The 21,331-nt window shown below is 44.3% G+C and overlaps 1 protein-coding gene across 11 annotated transcripts in view; it reads left to right on the forward strand.

Annotated features, from left to right (window-relative positions):
• The window catches only part of LOC119170752 (mediator of RNA polymerase II transcription subunit 25), a 103,801-nt gene that overhangs the window by 70,970 nt on the left and 11,500 nt on the right, over nucleotides 1–21,331 (forward strand). For 7 of the 11 annotated variants that reach the window (XM_075886775.1, XM_075886778.1, XM_075886776.1 and 4 more), the window contains 4 exons: nucleotides 3,672–3,761; nucleotides 15,002–15,064; nucleotides 18,225–18,350; nucleotides 20,656–20,898. In XM_075886775.1, coding sequence (XP_075742890.1) covers nucleotides 3,672–3,761; nucleotides 15,002–15,064; nucleotides 18,225–18,350; nucleotides 20,656–20,898 — 522 coding nt within the window. The remainder of the gene's footprint in view (nucleotides 1–3,671; nucleotides 3,762–15,001; nucleotides 15,065–18,224; nucleotides 18,351–20,655; nucleotides 20,899–21,331) is intronic. The other 4 variants (XM_075886782.1, XM_075886784.1, XM_075886785.1 and 1 more) reach the window with 2 other exon arrangements.

A 21,331-nucleotide genomic window follows, 5' to 3' on the forward strand; every position in this document is an offset into this window, starting at 1 on the left:
TCTTTGTTTTGTGTAATAAAATTTACTGTAAACTACAGTCGTGCTCCTTAAATTTTGCGACAGGTCATTGAAAAGTCTTTGAATTTTTCTTTTGGAAACCTTTACGAACCATGGTGAGAAGTGTCATGATGATGTTGGTGCAACAAGATGAATTTTGTGATGCTCTTTATGTGTTTGGGAGTTCCTTCTTTTTCTCCCTGCTTCCCCATGGACACTTCACGACAGTCCCCCAGACTAATGCATTTAACACCAGTTATATTGCCACAAGCTATCTGGAGGATTTAAATTCAGCCTCCCGTGGCCTTTTCAGTCTTGAAATTCTCTCTCGCTTTAACTTCAACTTTAACTTTGAGATGCGGTGTATTGCAAACATTTAGTCTACCAGTCTAGCTTTTCCTCTACATAGTAAAGAGGAGGTAAAAGCAGGTAGGTTGCATGTGATTTTGTAATAAGCAGTGCAAAAAGGACCATGGGCAAAGATGGGGCAAATCCTATGTTTCTCCTTGGCTTCCCTTACTTGTTTCCTGTGAATTACGCCATAGTGTGCCTAAGGTGTTTCAAAAAAGCACGTCTTCTTGTGGTGCACTGCATGTCTGGGCACACTTTTCGGCTGATGCTGCCAATGTCACTTAACGCAGTAGCAATGCTAATTCTGTTGGGTGACTGTAGCAAAAAGCCAGTCAAGTGCAAGTCTTTCACCTGCGAAGTCGCAGCTGCTTGCTTCGGCCTGGCTGCCACGTGATTGTGATGACAACACAGAGAAATGCGCACTCACTGACACCAAAGAAAATGCGGCCTGTGCAACCTTTCTTGAATGGGAGCACTAAGTTTGCACAACTTATCCAGTTATTAAACCACTGGCTCTTGTCTGTAGTGAAACTTTTTGCTCAGATTTTGCTGGGGTTTTTGAGTGACGTCACGCTTTCAGGCACTATGTTTCCCTTCTTGTTCACATTGAATTGTTCACATTGTATGCCGTGAAGTTGAGGAGGAAATTTCAGTACAACCAAAACGGTTTAGTGCCACTGTATGTCGTTGCCACAGTGAGTATTATTAACACCATAGCAGTGATGATTGACGGCAAATAAGTTAGTTTCTCCCATCTCACAAACAACAAAATATAACAAAGCTGCAGATATATTTTCTGTTTATAATGGATCATTCCACACTAACTGTTCCAGCCTTGGCACTCAACTATCTGCGGTTTGCATGAAAAAAATGCAGGACTATCGAACTAAAACGAAAAGTAGTCCCCCAAAATGTATTTTCGAAAAAAGTGTTTCAGTACCACAAGCCTCACATTCGGATTTTTTTCAGAAAGCTCAAAACCATAGCTCATAAAACATGTCAAAAAAATTGTTCTTCCTGAATTGAGATCAAATTTTTATCTTTAGAACAATGGTGGGCTTTTTACTTACAGTAAGTGTTACGAACTTTTACGCTTTAGTGGGTTTTTAGGGGCGACGCTGTTTAGGGTGTGAGTCGTTCCCTTCTCTATAGTATGTATGTAGTCACTTCTGTATGTAGTCACTTCACTAGATGGCATTAGTGATTCTCGTTAGTTGAAGAATAAGGAGGTTCGACAGATGGACGGATAGATGCTTCACCCCACTCATCATCATTCACTCCGTGGATATGCTGTGAATTTTTTTATGCACCCTTGAATACAGAAAATATGTTCTGTATTGGGGCTTTTTTATAGAAAGACAACGTTAAGCGAAATGTGACAGTTGGCGTTAGCATATTGCCTAAACATTTTTCTGTAGACTAACAATAATTTCAGGTGTATATAGTGTGATATAAAGTGTAGAGCTGGTGACAAAGTTACAAAAAATGGTTTGTACATGTTTGGCTATAAATGCAACATTGAGGCATTACTAGTAAAAATGTGTGCTATAGCATACTTACTAGCAACCTGCATTGCCTGCTCACTCAGAATGTTTCATCAAATTGCTCTTTGTTTTAACAGAGAAAAATATTTTTGAATTGGTGTGTTATCGCCCTCTGTGTTTGCATGTGTTTATACGCCATAGCAATGTGTCCTAGCAGTAAGCACTAGCTACATCCCCAATATGAGCCATATTCTCTGTATTCAAGGCCACATTAAAACTCACGAAAGCATAATATTTTGTAAAACTTATTTAAAGTGAAAATCCTACCATTATTTTAAAGGTAATAATTTTTCTTGACCTAATATAGGAAGAACGAATATTTCAATGTGTTTTAGAAGCCATGGTTTGAAGCTTTGTAAAAAAATTCACGTGAAGCTCGCAGAGTTAGAAAATGTTTTTTGCAAAAACTGTTTTGGGAGAGCACTTTTGGCTTTAGGTAGATAGTCCTGAATATTTTTTTTTTTTTTTCAGCAAGTCGCATATTGTCAAGCCGGAAGGGTGACACACTTGGCATTGAATGACCCCAATTTAACTTCTTCATGATTGTATGTATCAAAGAGCAGTTATGAATAGAACATCATGTGCATATCTAACTTAAGATCAGGGATCGTGACAAAATATGAGTTGAAGGCAGTGCGAAGACATGCATCTTTAATTCTAAGTTGATAGGCGTGCATTTGGTCCTGCTATGTTGTCTCTCGGCAGAGCGTTTTTTCGTCAAACTCCTTAGTCTTGCACAAGTGACCCAAATGTTCGGAGATATTTATACTCATCCATATTCACCACATGTAGACACTGGGTGAATAGCATTGCATGACTGGGGCTCTGCCGATTTGCCGATTTATTTCGAGCATCTCTTGCAGTTTCAATGTGAGAAAGAATTGTTTTCTTTGCACCTTGTGCAAACACTGCACACAGCTTTCTTTTTTATTTCTTGACATTCTTCTTATTCGTACAGATTTGCAGCGTTTCAGTGGCACCAGTAGTGTTGAATGGGGGGGGGGGGGGGTCAGCAGAAGGGAGTGCTCAATTCTTCCATAAACATTTTTGTGTATTGGTTTTTTTTTTCATGTGAAACCAACTCAGTTCACCATACTTAAGTGCGGCCCAGTTTGCCATACCTAAGTGCGGCCCAAACAATGGAAGCAGCGGGGAAGAGGAGCTCTCTCACTCCCAATGCCCTTCTATTGCAGAACTCTTAGACATGTCTGGGTACTTGGGCAGGCATAGAGACAAAGAGCCCCTGTTAAAAATATATATATATTTGTACACCTAATTTCAGGGTCACTGTTAACTTTAATATCAGTACCTGCTTCTTTGCATTCTGTATTAGGCTTTCACTATTGCTGGTTCCTCACTATTTTGTCAGGCAACTGTGCAATGGATAAAATTTTTTTAAGTATTTGAATAGCACGTCAAGACAGATTGATGTAAATCTGCTTTGTATTTTGTTATGATATTATTGCAAGATATGATAGATCTCTACAATTAAATTTTTAAAAAAGTCAACTATTTTTTGTGGTACATGAACTTTGCTGTAATGGAAGAAATGGCCTTCCAATGGTTCATGTTTTCTTTTTACAATTGGCCTAATTGTTGACTTGGATAAACACAGATGCTGACAGTTGGCAAATTTTTACTGCCCATTGTGCAGTGGACAAATTAATCTACATGCGATTCCTGTTTGGTAGAGCTTCTTGATCTGTTTTTTTTTTATGCATTCACTGTATGTGCACAATCAGTAAGCAGACTCTCCGTCTCCCCTTCTCTTGTGCGCAGCTGCAGAACATGTCTGGTGGCACCATGGCGCCAGCCGGTGGCATGAACATGGCTGCTCCTGTTCCCAATGCAACGATGGGCATTGCTCCGGTGAGTGAGCATGTGCTGTTGCTTGCTAATATGCATTTCAGGAGTTGCTGTTAATATGGTGCACCGCAACTGTCTCTCAGAAAAGTTTGATTGTTTCATCTCTCTAGTTATTGTGTAATACAGTTTGAGCTTTTGCTTGGAGACTTTTGCTTGGAGTTGTCCCGAGAGCCTTCGGTCAGCCTTATTGGAGCATCTTTTGGATCATTAGATTATTAATGTAGATTGTATGGATGTACAGTGGTACATTGTGGGCTTTGGTTTTGGCAGTATGAAAGTGCATGATTAATGTATAGGCTTTCAATTATTCACTCAATCAATCAGTCAGCTTTTATTTTTGCCATGAACTATACAACTTGATTAGCGAATTGTAGAAGGCCAGAGAAAAAAGCTTTCATAGCTTGCATGCTTGACTATTCTCAAAATAAATACTTTTGTTTGAGATAACTGTCTCAGCAGTAGGGGTCAAATATCATTTGTCAAGCTTTGTAGTATTTCAGTCCCATTGGCATTGTACTCATAAGGAAGTTTGAGTGCTGCCATTCTTTAAGGTCTTACCTGCTCAGGGTCTATGGATTGTGCTTCCCAGCTCTTAGAGCTATAAAATATTTTATGAGGCTTATATAGTTAGCTCACCTAGGACACTGTTGAGTAAAATGAATGGGGCAAATCTGTCTGGCAAGGCTTATTACTGTAACAGTCATCTCAATAATATTATTGAGTTATTTGATAAGCCACGACATTTGCCACTCACACATCAGTCTGATTCTCTACACTGTATTTTATAGCCTCGCCAAAACTGTGGGAACACACAAACCTGCACCACTTATACCTGGAACTGAGCATGTTGCATACATTTGTGGACAGAAACCGCCCTTTTTGAGGCAGTAACTCAGGGTGCATACCCCCCCCACCCCCTGATGGTATGCATACTTGTTGGGGCTTTCTTATTCAAGCAAGATTTCTTATGGCATGGCATTTCTTTTTACTCTGTGGCTCATTTGTGGATTCTGTTATCATCACCGTGAGCAGCCACATATGTCTGGACTGAAAGGATGTCCCTTACATGAGAGATTGGTGTAGTTTTCTATTAGATGGTAGCTACAGGAAATCACTGCTCATACTTTCTGAAAAACTTTTTTCTGACCTACCTGATCTGTATGTTCTGATAGACAGAATTACTTGCAAAAGGAAGAATGTGTGGACATCTTGAAGGGACACTCAAGTCAAACAACAATTTACGTCAGAGTGAAAGCTTAATGTTTGACAACATCTAAAACGACTTTATCATCAACAGCAGTGCCCCACGTAACGAGAAACTAAGGTAAACGCACAAGAATACATGCACTGCAGTAGGACATTCTCAAGATGATCCCGATGACATCAGATGAAATGCCAACAATAAACACAAGTAATCGATCTAGCTGCACTAAATAAAGAACCTTTCGTGCATCAAGATACGCAATAAAATGCTGCTTGTTCGTTTCTGTTTGATGCATGGAAAAAAGAACTGTCGAACGTTACTGTGGAAAATTGTGTGAATGATACGAAAATTCAATTTTTGCGTGGTTAAACTGGACAGGTCATGCCATCTAGCGGGGCCCAGTTGCACCAAAACACGTCTGCCATCTTGAAACCAATGGCAGGTCCAATGGCCGTTGTTGCTGCTGTGGCACTGCTGCTTTCATTCTGCTGCTACTATTGTGGGCGGCCGGGAAGCAAAGCCGGCCAACGTTGTGCACGGCAGCAGTGACTTTAGACAGTCCCCTTCATGTGGCAAATAATTTGAAGTGCGCTAACCCAATGCAGGCCACTAAAACATCATTTTATTTCAAAATAAGCCCTTCCTTGGCATAAAAGTAACAATACGAGGTTTCTAGACTGCTATTTCAACAATCAACGTCAACTTCATAGTTGCCTTTATTGTCCCTTTAGGTAGCAGCAGGCAACAGGGGCATTGCCTAGCCTGCTTGCAGTGGCAGTAGAACATTTCTTGGACATTTGGCCTGTGGTTTGATCTTCACAACTTTTGCTAAACTGTTCATTTCATCATTTATGCTTCGTGGCAGTTATCTTTTTGTCCTGTTCGTAGTAAACATTTGACGGCTGAACCATGACGGTACATGTTTCCTTTCGTTTTTCTGAGGGATGCAGCTGCTATTTTCATCTCGGTCACATCTGTTTGACGGGGGGTGTTACTGGCACAGCTGGTCTAGTGCAGGGCATGGTAATGCATAGTAAGGAGCTCGTTTCTTGGATAGGAAAAGAAAGGGTTATCTTTTCATTCTATTAGTTCTGTGCCTTTGGTTGGCAAGGTCGTGAGCAAGGTCGCCATCATTCAGTTTTAATTATTTTTGTGTTGTACTTCGACATTTATCTACCTTGAAAAAGAGGTAGGCTCACAGTGAAGAAATATCTATAGGTTACGTAAAAAACTCCACATGAATATTTTTGATGGCATACCTAGCTTTCGATTTCGCTGCCTCTAGTCAGTTAGAAAGCTGCATGTATGTATCCCAGTGGATATCAGCTCCTTTCACAGAGTGTATTTATTTATTTACAGGTATCTTGCAGAGCCCTCTTGAGGCATTGCATAAGAGAAGCAGTAGAATGATTACATACACAGGAAAGAGAAGTAGAGAGGAAAAACAGGGAGGTTAATCAAGATATGAACTACGTAAGCACCTCAATGAAATATCAGCCGACGTGAAAAATATCACAATTACAGATTCCCATAGTCATCTAAACATGTTTGTGGCCGTGCATATTGATAATTATCACGGATTATTCCATTACACGAAACAAACTTGTTTGCATTAATGATTCATGTATACATGAAAATAACGGCTTCATGCATATCATTGCTTACAGTTTGAAAAACTCACAGACACCTCAATCGCTGAACTGAGATTGAATAAAAGCAATGTTATATTTTTTCAGTCTTTCTGGCAAATCGACAGTGTCACGTTTTTATTTTTTGTTTTGTTTTACAATGAAGCTGTATATAGCTTGAATTGGAATTTTTAGTTGCCCACGTGTAAAACCCTTTCTCCTAAAGAGCCATAGACGCAATCCACATCTGAGTGCAATGTTTGCTCCAGTTGGAAATCAATCACTAGAACATCTCTCATTTTACGTTCTGCTACACCAGCTGTATCAAAGCTGACGTCAGGCTGTGCATTGCTGAATAGATTAATCGGGCCACATTACTGGCTTTTTTCATGCGATGGGACAATACATTGGTGCTGGATTCCCACTGCACATTCTCTACAATATCCTGGGCATCGAGTTGCTTCAATGCTCAAAACACACTGCTATATTGCCAGTTGTTTCTCGAGGTTGAGGACCGACTACTCAGCTGTGCAATGCTGTTGGTAGCTTCCCCTGCACTAGAGCCATTGCAGAATGTCTTCAACAGCATCGCTGTAATGCACGAATCAGTGTTTCTTATTGTACAAATTCTCAAACAGGAGGTGTTGCTTTCCTAACAGTTTAATGATGATTTTTGTGCTTGTAACAATTTTACACAGCAGTGTTCTGCCGAACCCTCCTCCTTACCATTGATATATCACATGTGATCGATAGAGTTTCCTGAATGCTCTGTAAAATGTGTAAAAGCGCCTTTGTGCTTAGCAGCATCAAGGAAGAGTGATTTCTTCTTTTTGATGGCTCTAACAATTACTGTTGTATTAATTTTGGCCCCAAATATTATTATCCTAGTAAGGTGCTCAATTTCGCAACAGTAACTGACAAGAATTACTGTACATGTTTCCTTAGGCAGTAGAGTTGCATACAAGTTTCTCATCTCGTGTGCCCAAACAAGCCAAGGTGGTGGGGCCGCTTGTCAAATTTGCACAGGCCAACCAGCCATTATGGTCCACTCGTGCAGTCAGTCTGATTCTTTGGGCATTCTTGAAGACCTCTTAGTTGTTAGCTAAACCCATCTGTGCTGTCAGTAGTCGTTTATGCATGTTACGAGCTCAGCTGCTACATACACAATGGGTCTGTTCAGTTCTACATTAGCCTAGACCTAGCAGTATATTATTTTTTTTTTTCGCCCCGCCGTGGTGGTCTAGTGGCTAGCAGTATTTTTTCTTTGTAGGGGTCGCTGGGTGCCACGGGGGTTAGATGCTTTGTTGTTCTTCAGTTCGTTCTGGCCCAATAAACTGGGACGCACATTATGGAGCCGAATGCCCTATGATGAGGATAAGTGAGCACGCGCTTGCGTCAAGGAGAAGTCTTCTTTTTCTTGTTCTGTGAGGGCCTTGATGGTGATCGCTTATCATCATCAGCAGCAAAAAAACAACTAGTGCGCTTGGTATGACACAGGCAGAAACACATGTAGAAATTAGAAAATAAAAAGAAAGGAAGCGCGAAATAGAAATTGGGAGATAGAAAATAGTAGGGAAAAAAGCATAAAGCGTGATGAAAAGAAAGAAATAGATAAAAAGTGAAGAGGAAGTAAATAGAAATAAAGAGTGAAAAAAAAAACAAAAGGAGGCAAATGAAAGATAGAAGGAAAGAAAAAGAAAGCTAAAGAGAAACAGAAAATTTTGCTCAGCTCCACACTTCCTTCACCCTACTGCGAAGCTGCCTTCATTTTTTTTATTTTTTGTCGATTGTAATTTGTAGCTAACCATGTAGCTTTTCCTCATCCCCAGCCCTGACAGCTTTGCGGCTCGGCTTGCAACTCCTTGAGCCATGGACAATATGAGCCACCTCACTGCCAGAGAAAGAGGCATGCATGGGTGCCCATATAACTTGGCTTGTACTTTCATCTCTACTGATGGCCAAAATCTTTTGCACATTTGGAGGAATTTTTTCTCTTGCAAAATTCCGTATATACTCGTGTAAGGGCCGCACTTTTTTTTCGAAAATTTTGCTAGGTGCGGCCCTTACACGAATCAGGCCGATTTAGTACAGGCAGTACAGGCCAAAGGTCTGTACTGTTTATGCAACAGTAGCAGAGTGCAAGAGTCACAAATGACATGCCAGAAATGTTTTTATTCGGATTCCATTTCGCTGTCCTCGTTCTCGGAGGAGCTCGCCTCGGCGTCCGCGTCTTCCCAGAGACGGTCATCTTCGGTGCCGTTCATGGAGTTCGAAATTCCCGTTACCTTGAAGCTTTTAGCAACTACTTCTACTGACATGGCACGCCACGCATTCAAAATCCATTCACACACCTGTTGGAGCGACGCCCGCTTCAGCCGTCCTGTAGGGGTCTTCTCGTGGACGCCTCCAGCCATCCATTCAGAGTAACATCGGCGAAATTCCACTTTGAATGGTCTGTTGACGCATACGTCGAGCGGCTGCAGCACACTCGTCAGGCCACCGGGAATGACGGCCAAGTCCGTACGAGTTGCGGCAACTCGGTTCTTGACGCGGTCGGTCAAGTGGCCCCTAAAGCTGTCCAAAACAAGGAGGGCTTTCCGTTGTAACAGCCCTCCAGGTCTGTTTGCCCAGACGGTCTTAATCCAGTCAACGACCAGTTCCTCGGACATCCAGCCCTTCTCTTGCGCACGTACGACGATTCCCTGAGGGAACTTCTCTTTTGGGAGAGTCTTCCTTGTTTAAATACGACGTACGGCGGAAGCCTCCTGCCGTCTGCCGTGATGCACAACATCACAGTGCACCTTTGGCGTTCTGCACCAGTCGTGCGCACAGACACACTTTTCGCACCTTTTAAATCCACTGTGGTGCTTTCCGGTGCATCGAACCACACAGGTGTCTGGTCCGCATTCCCAATTTGGGACAGGTCGTATTCATGCTCCCTCCTGAGAGCATTCACGAAGCGATGAAACTTAATGACGTGGTCTTCGTACTCGCGCGGCAGTTTTTGGCAAATCGTCGTTCGGCGCCGAATAGAAAGCTGGTTACGGTTCATAAACCGCGTAGCCCAGCCCCGACTTGCCTTGAATTGTGCCGGGGGTATTTCCATGTGGCGAGCGATGCTGAGGGCTTTGACGCGTATCATGTCAGTCGATACGGCGTAGCCGTCCCTTCGTGTGTCGACGACGTAGTTGACGAGCTCGCTTTCGAGTTGCGGGTACTTGCACTTTTTCCCGCGAAACGCCTTTCGGCTCCTGTTAGTAGCGGCGAGGGCATCTTTCTGATTCATCCAGTAACGCACGCGCTTCTCATCGACGTCGTACTTTCGTCCAGCTTCCCGCTTCCCGTGCTCCTCGGCATAGTCAATCACTTGCAGCTTAAATGCTGCAGTGAATGATCTCAGATGCCGGCCCATCGTCCGTCACGTGCGCTGGCTTCTGCAGGGTTCACTACAACCAACAAAGTGACACCGACGACACCGATCTGAAGTCGCGCTGCCAACGTATCGACACGATGCTAGGAACGATGCCAACAAAGAGGCCGCACAAGGCAAATATGGCGGCGCGCTGTCAACAGCGTGGTCGGCGCGTCGGCGGAAGTAGAATAAAAGCGGAAAAGCGTGCAGCGCCATCTGGCTGTAAATGAACTAACTACACTTTTCTGGCGGGACATTTTGAACTTTTGTTTTTTTTTTTTTTTTCGAAATATCCGCTTTCAAAGTTGGGGTGCGGCCCTTACACGAGGGCGGCCCTTACACGAGTATATACGGTTCTTGATTGTCACTTTGGCTTTCCTGATTATATTATTTCCTTGCATAGGAGCTCTTACAAATGCAAGCTAATTCTGTCTGTCTGACTGGAGCCACTGATCTCGAGAATTGCGATAAGTGGGCTATCTGAAATTGACACAACAGTCGGGTGTTTCATGCAGACTATGATAAGTTTCACGCTTGACAAATAATACAACAGTGACAATCACACTTTGAAATAAGCCATCCTACTGGCCAGCATGTAGTCGTGGTTGCAATGAGTTTCATGGTCTTGAACCCTTAGTCTGTAATCCAGCACCTTTCAAAATGCCTTGAACAGGCCTTGATGTTTTATCAGTATAATTTCACAGCAGGACGGCAGGGCATCAGGTCACTGTAGTACAGGACACCGGCCAGTTGCAGGCACAAGCTGTGGGCGCCTTATAAGAGCTGGTCTACAGGCGCTTGCCCCGGCCACATCTTGTGCATTTGGCGTGATGCAGGCAGAACCTGCAGACCTGGCGAGACAGGTCCGCATGGCTGCAAGACATCCAGTCTGAGGAAGCAGGCTCAGAATGAAAGACCAGGCTCGCCAGATCTGCATGGTTGCAGAATACTCAGTCAAAGAAAGCAGGCTCAGAATGGGAGACCAGGCTCACCAGAATGGCATGGCTGCCCGACACACAGTTGAAGGAAGCATGCTCAGAACAAGAGAGCAGGCTTGCCAGACCCTCATGGCTGCAAGTTGCCCAGTCAAAGGAAGCAGGCTGAGAACAGGAGACCAGGCTCACCTGGTCCGCATGGCTGCAGAACGCCCAGTCAAAAGACGTAAGCTCGGAACGGGAGACCAGTCTCACCGGGCTCACATGGCTACAGGACGCCTAGTAAAAGGACGCAGGCTCAGAACAGGAGACTAGGCTCACCAGGTTCACATGGCCGCAGCACACCCAGTCAAACGAAGTGGGCTCAAAACAGGAGACCTGGCTCACCAGATTCGTATAGCTGCAGAGCACGCAGTCAAAGGAAGCAGGCACAGAGTGGAAGTTCATGCTTGCCAGGTCAATGTGGCTGCTGGACATTCGGTTGAAAAGCACAATGACTAAACCGCCTGCTAGCAAGCTGGCATTCATTCGCCTGTCACACTCGCTTTCATTTTAGATGCAAAGCAGCTCTTTGACTAGCCTATGTAACGCTGGCTGTTCGTGTCTCCATGCCAACGCGCCATACTGTGCTCCCCTCATCGCAAATGTTGGGGCAGTGCCAAGTAGGCCACGCCTTCCCTCGTAGTGCATGGTGACGTCATTCTCTCCCTCGCCTGCCACGCGCTCACCGGGCGTCGCCTCTCTCTCACTTCACTCAGCCAATCGTTCGAGAATGGAGACGGGGCAGGTGGTCAACACAGATCAGATGCGAGCTAAGAAAGCCGAGCGGAAGAGTCTTCAAGCGTCAGCAACACCAACAAGACGTGACCCAAGGAAGCCGAGCGGAAGTGCCGACAGTGGAAGGCCAACGCCAGCGAATCCTCAATGTCACCGTCCTCGGCAACCTCTCGAAAGTACCGCGCGCCGTCCACCGAAGCGCCCGCCCCCTCACAAGCTCTGGGCTCCGCCGGCCGACTCGGAGGCGACCTGGAATAACGATCTATAACATCTCAAAGACACTCCTGCTCCAAGTCTGTTGCCGTGTGTGCCAGTGACGTCGCGGTCCTGGCGCTGTACCTGGTTCCCAAACTTTCGAAAGAGCGCGTTTAGCACTGTCTGGAGGAGACTGCTGATTGTGGCGAGAGGTGCCGACGTGTGCCTCATATAGTCGCGGGAGACTTCGAATTGACTTCAGCGGAGGAGGAAGAGAATAACTCATAAATTACGTGCGTGACATGCATTTACTGAATTGCATGTCAGCAAAACGGAAACTACCCACCTTGATAAGGAGAGCGTGTATCGATCTGGTCTTCGCCAACTTTCATGTCGAATGTCTGCAGGAACTTCTCAGTGTGCACTTCACCGATCACAAGGCAGCGGTAGCCAAGGCGAAACGCGTGCAAGCTTCAGTCTAGTGCCTGTGTCTACTCTGAAGGAATGATAAGACCTACACCAGCCATCGCTCCAAACGAATCTTCCAGCACTCACCGCAGCACACGCGTTAGCATGGTTCAACCTGTGACGCCACCCATGCACAACACTGCTGCTTCGTATCCTGTTATAGTTCCCTTTGGGAAGATGTCATTAATTTTTCCAATGCTTTCAGACTCGCATAGTGCAGGTCAAAACTGACTTTTTATGTTTGTTTCTTTGTAGCCATACAATGCACACCACAACCGATTACCCACATTATCCATTTATCACAGTCATGGTACATAAATGCTGGTATTCCACTGTATTGACAAATATTACATTCTTGCTGTTCAGGTATCTGGCCTTTATGGCCTAGGCCCATTTCAGTTCTCCTAATATTGTGCTCTCCAAATGGAACCAGACTTTCGGTTATTAGTATATGAATGGATAGACCATGGACTTGTTTGTATCTACATTTATTGTGGCTTGGATTTATGCACTGTATGCGTGTTCCTAGGAAGCAGTAATAACAGGAGAATTTTCCATGTTTTCTGTGCATGTCCATCTGGGTGACATGTGTTACATAGCAAATACTTGCATATCTGAGTGCATTTGCCCATAAGAGTCAGCACCAGACACTTTGTGGGCTGTCCTCTAGGCTACCATAAGTTTCTTGAGCATATAGTGCAGTCCAAATGCTAGTAGGCATTTGTTCGTTGTGTGGATGAATAGATAAAGGGCTTGTTTGTGTCCCCACTCATCTTTTGAATTCGAGCTTTTTCATAGGTAAAGAGGCCTAAGCAATGAGCTGCATATGTTATTCGGCTGATTGCAAAAGCCTGCAGCAGACGTATCAGGTTTCCTTCTCTAATTTGGTAGTCTTGGTTGACTGCATTTAAATATTATTCACATTGTTCGTTAAATGCTTTTTACCAGCAACCTAACTGTCTTCCATTGCATTCATTTGACTGTAGTCACAGTTCTGACATCCGGATGCAGTTTACCAGGGGTAATATACTGTTATAGATGATGATAAGCATTATGCTTGATTCATTTTTTTTTAATAATGTCCTGTGAATGAGGAATTTGAAGCTCCGCAATGGCCATTTTAGCCCTCTTGTCTGGACGTAACTTTCAATCCTGTGCATCACGGCCCGGATAGGAGCCAAACTGTTATACAAAACACAGCAATGCTGTTGTTGCAGGCGTTGTTTGTCTCTTGGCAGTTACTTTTCTCCACTGCGTAGAACCACTTTACAGCAGTCACTAATAGATGTGCAAGAGAGAACACACATCACTGCCCCCTGTAGCAGCATATGTAGTAACTTTATTAATGGTGTTTGCAGTACCATTTGAAAGCCGCTTTGAGCATAACATGGGCCTGGCCCCATAGTTAAGCTAAGTTGATCCTTGCTTGCACACACCTAAGGTTATGATTTGGGCTCATATTACATGAAACAGTAGCCGCTGCTCTCTGTAGTGAAGATCTCGCCGCAGTTGCTGGTAATAGATAATAATTTCCAACTGCAGATACCACACCTTGCTGGCGGTCATATATTCAAAGTGTTGCTAAGGAGTTGCCCGTTATTGGAAGGTATCTAACCACAAGAACAACAAGGTTAGAGGCACTGGAAGCATTCTTAGGCACTCAGACGTTCCTTCTTCTGGACTGTGGAAACGTCTGAAGTTTTTGGCTCAAATATTTTGTTATACAGAAATATAGCTTCTCTTGAAAGACATTAATGCTCTCATGAGTCTACAGCTGCTGTTAGGTTCGTAGTAAATGTCAAACATCGGACATTCTATCGCTAAGTCTGTGGTTCTGCACATTTCTTTCACATCATCTCGTGGGTAAGCAAGTACTAAACTGATTTAGGAGCCTTACAAAGAAAGAATTTTCGTTTGTCTGTGAGTGTACAAATGTAGTAGTATGTGTGTACTGGACTCAAAGATTGAAAGGCCAAATGAGGCACATACTTTCGCTTCCGCCAGCTTCAGTTCATGTCATATGAGCATGATTTCAGCTCTAATATTTACATCACAGCCAATATTACATTTAGTCGCTTTTAGTGAACAGCACGTGGCTATGATGAGCAGTTGCACATGCCAATAATTTTTCTGTAAGTTGTGATGTTACATTTTACTTTATGAGCACTTACATATGTGTGTGAACATTTAGTGTAGTAGCTGTGGGCAAGTATGCAGGTTGAATTCCCCCCCTCTCTCTCTCTGTGTTTGTGTGTGTGTCTGTGTTTGTGGTATTGAAACTTCTGTGGTTGTTAAGACTCTCCGCTTGCGAATTCTGGCAGGATTTTAATTACTAAGTTTATTGTGCCCTGCAACTGCTTATAGACGCATTCATCTCTGTCCATCGCTTAGGCATAGAGCAGCCGTTTGGTTTGTGAACAAAAAAAAAAAAAAACTTGGAAGAAGATAAGAGTGTGGGAGTCTATTTCTTTTTTTTTCTTTTCTGGCTACAAATGCCGCGAATTCTTTTCAGTTGTTTATTTGTTGTGTTCTTTTGTTTGTTTCCTTTGCTTTGCGTATTTCTCAGTGCAGATGTTTTTGTTTGTTGTTTTAGTTTTCTGTTTTCTTATGTTCACTTTTTTTAGGCAGCACCAGGGCAGCAGTACTCTGCTGCCATGTGGCCTGGCAACAACATTTTGGCGAAGACGGTACAATACTTTTCTTTTGTTCATTTGTTTGCTTAATCACTTGTTTCCTCTCACTCTACTACCGGAGCATGCTTTTTCCCATCTGCAAAAGGTGACTTGCCTTGGATCTTTCTCGCTGTCTACTCACATCTTTACTTCATCTCTACGCTTTGCTTTCACATTCGTGCACATACTCCTAAGCTGTTGCTTTCATAATCCTTCTCTGAACGCGGCAGTGCGTATGTACTACATTCAGGATTGCTCTTCAACCCTAGTATTTATTGGCTCTCGCAAAGCATGAAACATTTAGTTTGTGCAACTCCTGTCAATACGCGCATGCGCACGAGGGCAACTAGGTAAGGTCATATAACTGGCACATGCCAACGGAGGCACATTATAAGGTGGGACGTGTGGGCAGCTGTAGAAGAGGGGAAAAAAATGTGACCGATCAGACGAGCACGCCTGCACATGCTCTCTGAAGCACTGACTGCTTATAAGAAGAACGTGGCGTTTTCTTTGCTGAGCAGTCAATTTCTGCACACTTAAGCAAGGAGAAGTTGGAGCAAGAAAGGCTTGCAGCCAAAAGGTTCCATGTCCATGAAATTGACAACTACCCATTTGTAGCACAAAGCTGCAAGGTATGGTTGCAAAGAGATGGGTGGTAGCATGGAAGCTTGTAATGAAAGATTGTGTGGCATCTGTGTTTGTACTCGTGTTGCTGGGAGACTTGTGCAAGAACGTCCACTTAGTAATAACTTGTGAGAACCACTTCGATGCAACATAATCTGTTGTGATCTCAAGTTCATCTGCTTCTTTGACACAGTATAATCATTTCTCAGATGTGGCATTGGGTTAGAACTTGAACGTGAAGCTGTAGAAGGGTCACTTATTTAAACACTGTCTGAACGTAAAACTGTGTTTTCTGTTGCTTCATCCACTTTCTGCTTGGAATGTTCTTGATCCACTTTCTGCTTGGAATGTTCTTGCACACTAATGTGACAAGCGTGATCTCTTTTGTAATCATGACTTGCAGAGGTCTATATGCTAGTAATGTATGGATGATAATGGCAGCTTTCGTATTCTACGCTTGCCTTGCAACTTGCTGATGCAACTCAAGAATGTGAACTTTTCTCGGCAACATGGCAACTGCGTTGTGTACATGGTACAGTTTTTTTTTTTTTTTCGTTCGGAATGTCTTCCCCATGGCACATAATCAATCGACAAGACAAAGCATCCGCATTGCACATGCCAGGTTTTATTAACCATTGAATGTTTTTTCTGACACAAGGCTTCAGACTACGAATATCCAGGTGGTTGACTTGCCCAGTTTCAGTTTAATACGGCAGTGTTGCGTTAATTTGGTCATCATTTTTTTAATAATCCTACTCGGCTATGCTAGCAGCTGATATACCTGTAATTTTGTAAGCTGATCATCGTTTGAAATGTTTTTGGCCGTGCACCTGCTGGTTTAGTCCATCCCCAGAGCTTGGTAACCTCATAGCTCCACAGGTATGTGACTGGCCTTTGAAATGCACCATTGTGCTTTGTGGCTCTTTTTTTATTTTCTCGCAATCGTGTAACCGCAACAGTGGTATGCCCCGCCACGGTGGTCTAGTGGCTAAGGTACTCGGCTGCTGACCCGCAGGTCGCGGGATCAAATCCCGGCTGTGGCGGCTGCATTTCCGATGGAGGCGGAAATGTTGTAGGCCCATGTACTCAGATTTGGGTGCACGTTAAAGAACCCCAGGTGGTCAAAATTTCCGGAGCCCTCCACTACGGCGTCTCTCATAATCAAATAGTGGTTTTGGGACGTTAAACCCCACAAATCAATCAATCAATCAACCGTGGTATCTGCTGCAATCTTGAGGGGCGCCCAGATGCGTGCGCTACGATGCACTTTGCTAACTCCATGGCAACCTCACACGGCAACCGCGATGATGACATTGACATTGCAGCCAGTAACCAACATTGTGGCAAGCTACTGCCTAAGTATCAAAATAAGCCTTCAACAACAAGATTAACAACAAGATACGGATTCCGCCTTGCTGCCCATTTGAGAAATTACTTTAGAAAAGGTAGCCTATATTTTGCATTGCTTTAAGTATGCGCAGATAACAAGCATGAAGAGCAAATTTCAATTGGAGCGAGAATCAGGGGTGCTATCATGTTGCAAAGATTGTCACGCTTTTTTCGGGCGACAACCGATTTTTTCTCGTTTTCCAGAAACCTGCGACGCGATACGTGACGAATGGCCCTTTGCAACAGCAAAGTCTGTCGTCGTCACTCAAAAATTATGTGCATGTGATTGAGCCTTAAATTTTTGTATTTGCAAGAAGCAATCGTTGGTTAGCGCAGGCAGTTTCCTGACCTTCGCTCGCTGTGTGCTTGTCGGCTGCTATGTCTCTGCACTCTCACCATTCGTGAACTCTGCTGTGGCAGGCGAATGATTTAAAAGAAAGACAGGATGTCACACGCACAGATAGAAAGAAAAACAAAATTTCACGTAGCAGTGAGCGAAGGGGTTTAGGAAGAGAGCCAGCGGATAGGGGGGGGGGGGGGGGCGGCATAATAAACAGCAGAAAAAATACAGCAGGCAAAGAGGCGCCAGGTGTCTGTTTGCTGGACGGATGAATGAATGGAGGGCGTTTATTACGCGAGAGAAAAAAATTCCACATTTTGACTCCTGAAATTGTGGGTGTGTTTATTATGTGAGTGCGTTCGTCACGCGAGTAACTACAAAAAGTTATGTTTGCAGGCTGTCATGGCTCTGTACTGATGCAGTGGTCATCATGTGCAAACAGTGTTCTTTTGTAGTCTAGACATTCCTCATGTCACTTGGTCTGTGTGTGCGCAAGTGACCATGGTAATCTCAAAAAGGACTCAGCAGTGCATCTCCCCATTTTGCACACTAGCACAAGTCATCGTCAAAGACAATACCTCGGGAGTGTTTCACTGATCACTCTCTCGTTTCACGCTTCCTGTAGCGAAACCATCTGCTTGTGCAGCATACTGTGCCAGCCATTTCGTGAATGTGCATGCTAGTTAGTGCCTGCAGTGTAGTTTGGCATCCAGCTGTAGTGAATGCTGGACGCAGTGCCATTTCTTGTGCCTGCCCTGTGTCTCTCCCAACCTGTCCTGTGGAAGCGCGCATCATTCACCTGCCTCTCATCACCCACAATAGCCCGAGCCCTCCAGACAAGCGCAAGGAATACTCCAGGCTGAGTTCACACGTGGCATTGCACCTCACAACCAGCCTACCACGAACAGCCATCATCTACAGGAGGTTGTTCGATCACGAGGTCCTAAGGTTTGAGCCTCTTTATGCAACAGTCACGTGTGTTATGTCCCTTAATTGGCAGGTCAGTGGCCACACGTGGTGAGCCATGCCACGGGCCTTTTCAGAGTGCCAGATGAGTAAACGGTTTTTTGAGAAAGCAAGGTAGGCACCTTCTATGTGAACCATATTGAGCCTCCCTTTTGAATCGGGATAACATCATCATCATTTCCCACCTGATCATAACAGCATGTTCTGTGTGACGCTTTTTCAGGCAAAGCCTCGTGTTGCACCCAGTGGTGATGTAACTGTACATTCTCACTGTTAATTAGTGTACGCATGGCCTGGCGAATATGCAGCCTAGTGAAAGCGTAGCGAAAATGGTCTAAAAGGAAATATTTTTATTAGAAAATGAGACTTGGAAAACAGATTTCGTGTCTCCGGGGGAGCCTAGAATTTGCCAGTACATAGCAAATGAAGGCAGGAAAGGACGACAGAATGCTGTAGCTAATGTTCATTCATGACGACACTTAGGGCAGTCAGTTATGGAAGACGTTTCATTGAACCGCTGCTGATGAGCGAAAAGGCAATCACTTGCTTTTGACGCTGAGCATTGGCATTACTACTTGCATGTGCTGGGCTGGTCTCACAGTGCAGTATTGTTGAAAGGTAGGTGCTTAGAGAACATGCAAGCAGGCATGGCAATGGCTTCATGTATTATCCCTTGTTCTCTAAGCAGAATGACTGTTCTTTTTTGGCTTGTCTATTGCAGACAACTCGTGTTGCAGCTGTGCAAATCTCGAGCAGTGCAGTGACACGAATGCTTGCCCTTGACTCGCATTACCTTGGCCATTGGTGAATGTTTCACAGGAGGATTCTTTTCAATTTAATGCCTGCAGTGCCATATTTATGTTTCTGTTGTTGTTTAGTCCCCCTCCTTATTAGAATAAGGCCTAGCTAGCCTCACCACTTGTCGCAAGTTCTTCTGTAGTCTTGAACAGTTAGGCATTGGTGCACTCAGCCACTTACATGGTCTTATTAATTTTGGGAGAACTGTTCGTTGTGAAGTTGAGTATTCCTGTTCGAAGAGTTTGCTGATGCCTTTCTAGTGACTGTATTTACTGTTTATTTTGTGCCTTTCATATTGGTAAACAATTCATGAATATAAAGCCAGCAGGGCCAGCTGTTGTAGTGTTAATTAATTGTCAATGGTATTGTAAAGTCGGCTTTCTGCAGAGCAGTTTGCCAAGTGTGTGGCAGTGCTGCTGTTTTCATAGTCGTGTGCAATATCAGACACATCATGCAAGATGAAAACAGCAGGTGTGACTTTCGTGACAAAATCGTGAACAGCTGGGAAGTTTCAGTCCCAGCGTGTGCAGTGAACTCTGTTTCAGTTCGTTAAATTATGATCTGTGCCACCATTAGTTGAAATGGGTATTGCAGAGGAATGTGCATAAATTCTCAAAATAAGTTATTTTAGGCTTGTGGGCAGTGGTAGTAGATATCTCATTCATATTTGATGCTACAGAACTTGTGGTGGTACATGTTGTATCGCCAAGGCTTCATATGAAGGCTATCACCCAAAACTGGTGGAGTTCTGTATGCACCTATCAAGTCAATAAGGTAAATGAGGAAGTGGGTCTTGGAAGGCAAGGTCGCTTGCCATGAGGCAACCACCTTAACAAGGACATGTGTATAGTACACAGTGCCCCTTCAGCGCTTTGAAAGTCTGAGACCTTCTTTCAAGTTTTCTCTTTGCTTTGCATTGACCCTTGCCTCTTGACTTAATTGCCATTTGACTGCATGTCAACCGTCTTCGTTTTGTTAGGCATCTTCTCTTATAATGCAGAAGTAATGTGCGGTGGCCATGGAGAGCAGCTTTGTGTGATCATCTGCCATGGTGGCTTAGCGGCTAACGTTTTGCACTACTGAGCTTGAAGGCATGGGTTCAATTAATTGAGTTTCAACCTCACCAGCTGCATTTCAATAAGGACCAAATGCAAAAACACCTACAAATTTATATTGAGGTGCATGTTACAGAATTCCAAGTGGTCGGAATCAATCCTCAGTTCCCCGCTCTGATATGCCTCATTATCATATTGTGGCCTTGGGAAGTGGAACTTTGAGATCTTGTCTTTTCTTTCTTTTTTTGTGTGTGTAATGGATTGTCACTTGTCTTCTTTGTGTTCCCTTATTGTTTTACTCTTGTCCTATTGGTTTTGCAGGTGTTCATTCAAACAATGACCACGGCAAGACATTCCTGTCGTGGTGTTCTTTGCGCTTCATTCAGGTTTGCCGTACTGACCCCTTCCCCATTCTTCTGCCGTGCCTTTTGCAGTTGATGCCTCCTGAGCAGCAGGGTCCCCCGCAACAGCAGGTGCCCCCCAATGCACAGCCACCCACCATGCCAGGGGTTGGGGGGCCTCGAGGGGGGCCTCTAGGGGCCCCACCCCAGGGAGGTCCCCCGGGTCCACCCCAGGTCCCGCCGCAGGGTCTCCCACCAGGGGCGCAAGCGGCCGCAGTGTCGCAGCAGCAGGCCAACAGGCTCTCCCAGCTAGAGGCTGAGCGACAGCAGAACCTGGTCAGTGTCCTGTAGAGCTAGCTCTGTTGATTGCTTGACCAAATGCAATTGAATTACATTTAAAGTTTTTTTCACATGCTGAGAAATGCCCTATGTATGCAGTGAAACCTAAATAACATGCACCTGCCGGGAATGCGATGCGACTAAACTTTTAACGGTAGTGTGCATTAACCACCAAGTAAAACTTAGCATCTCCTGGCGAACAGCATTGCCACCATCAAGAAAATAAATACAATGCCACAGCAAATATTGCCTAAAGTGCCCACTGCGATGGCTTTTCTCTTTTTTTTTTTTTTGCCAATGTGAGAAAATGTTGTGGCCCTCCAGCATGACTGGCAGACAGTGCGTGGTGGCGCAACAAGCAGCATTTTAAAACAGCAGCAGGGTCAGGGATATGCAATGACTAACATAGGGACAGAACGCGCAGTGTCAG

The sequence above is a fragment of the Rhipicephalus microplus genome, chromosome 2 (assembly GCF_043290135.1).
Source record: "Rhipicephalus microplus isolate Deutch F79 chromosome 2, USDA_Rmic, whole genome shotgun sequence".
Taxonomy (NCBI): Eukaryota; Metazoa; Arthropoda; class Arachnida; order Ixodida; family Ixodidae; genus Rhipicephalus; species Rhipicephalus microplus.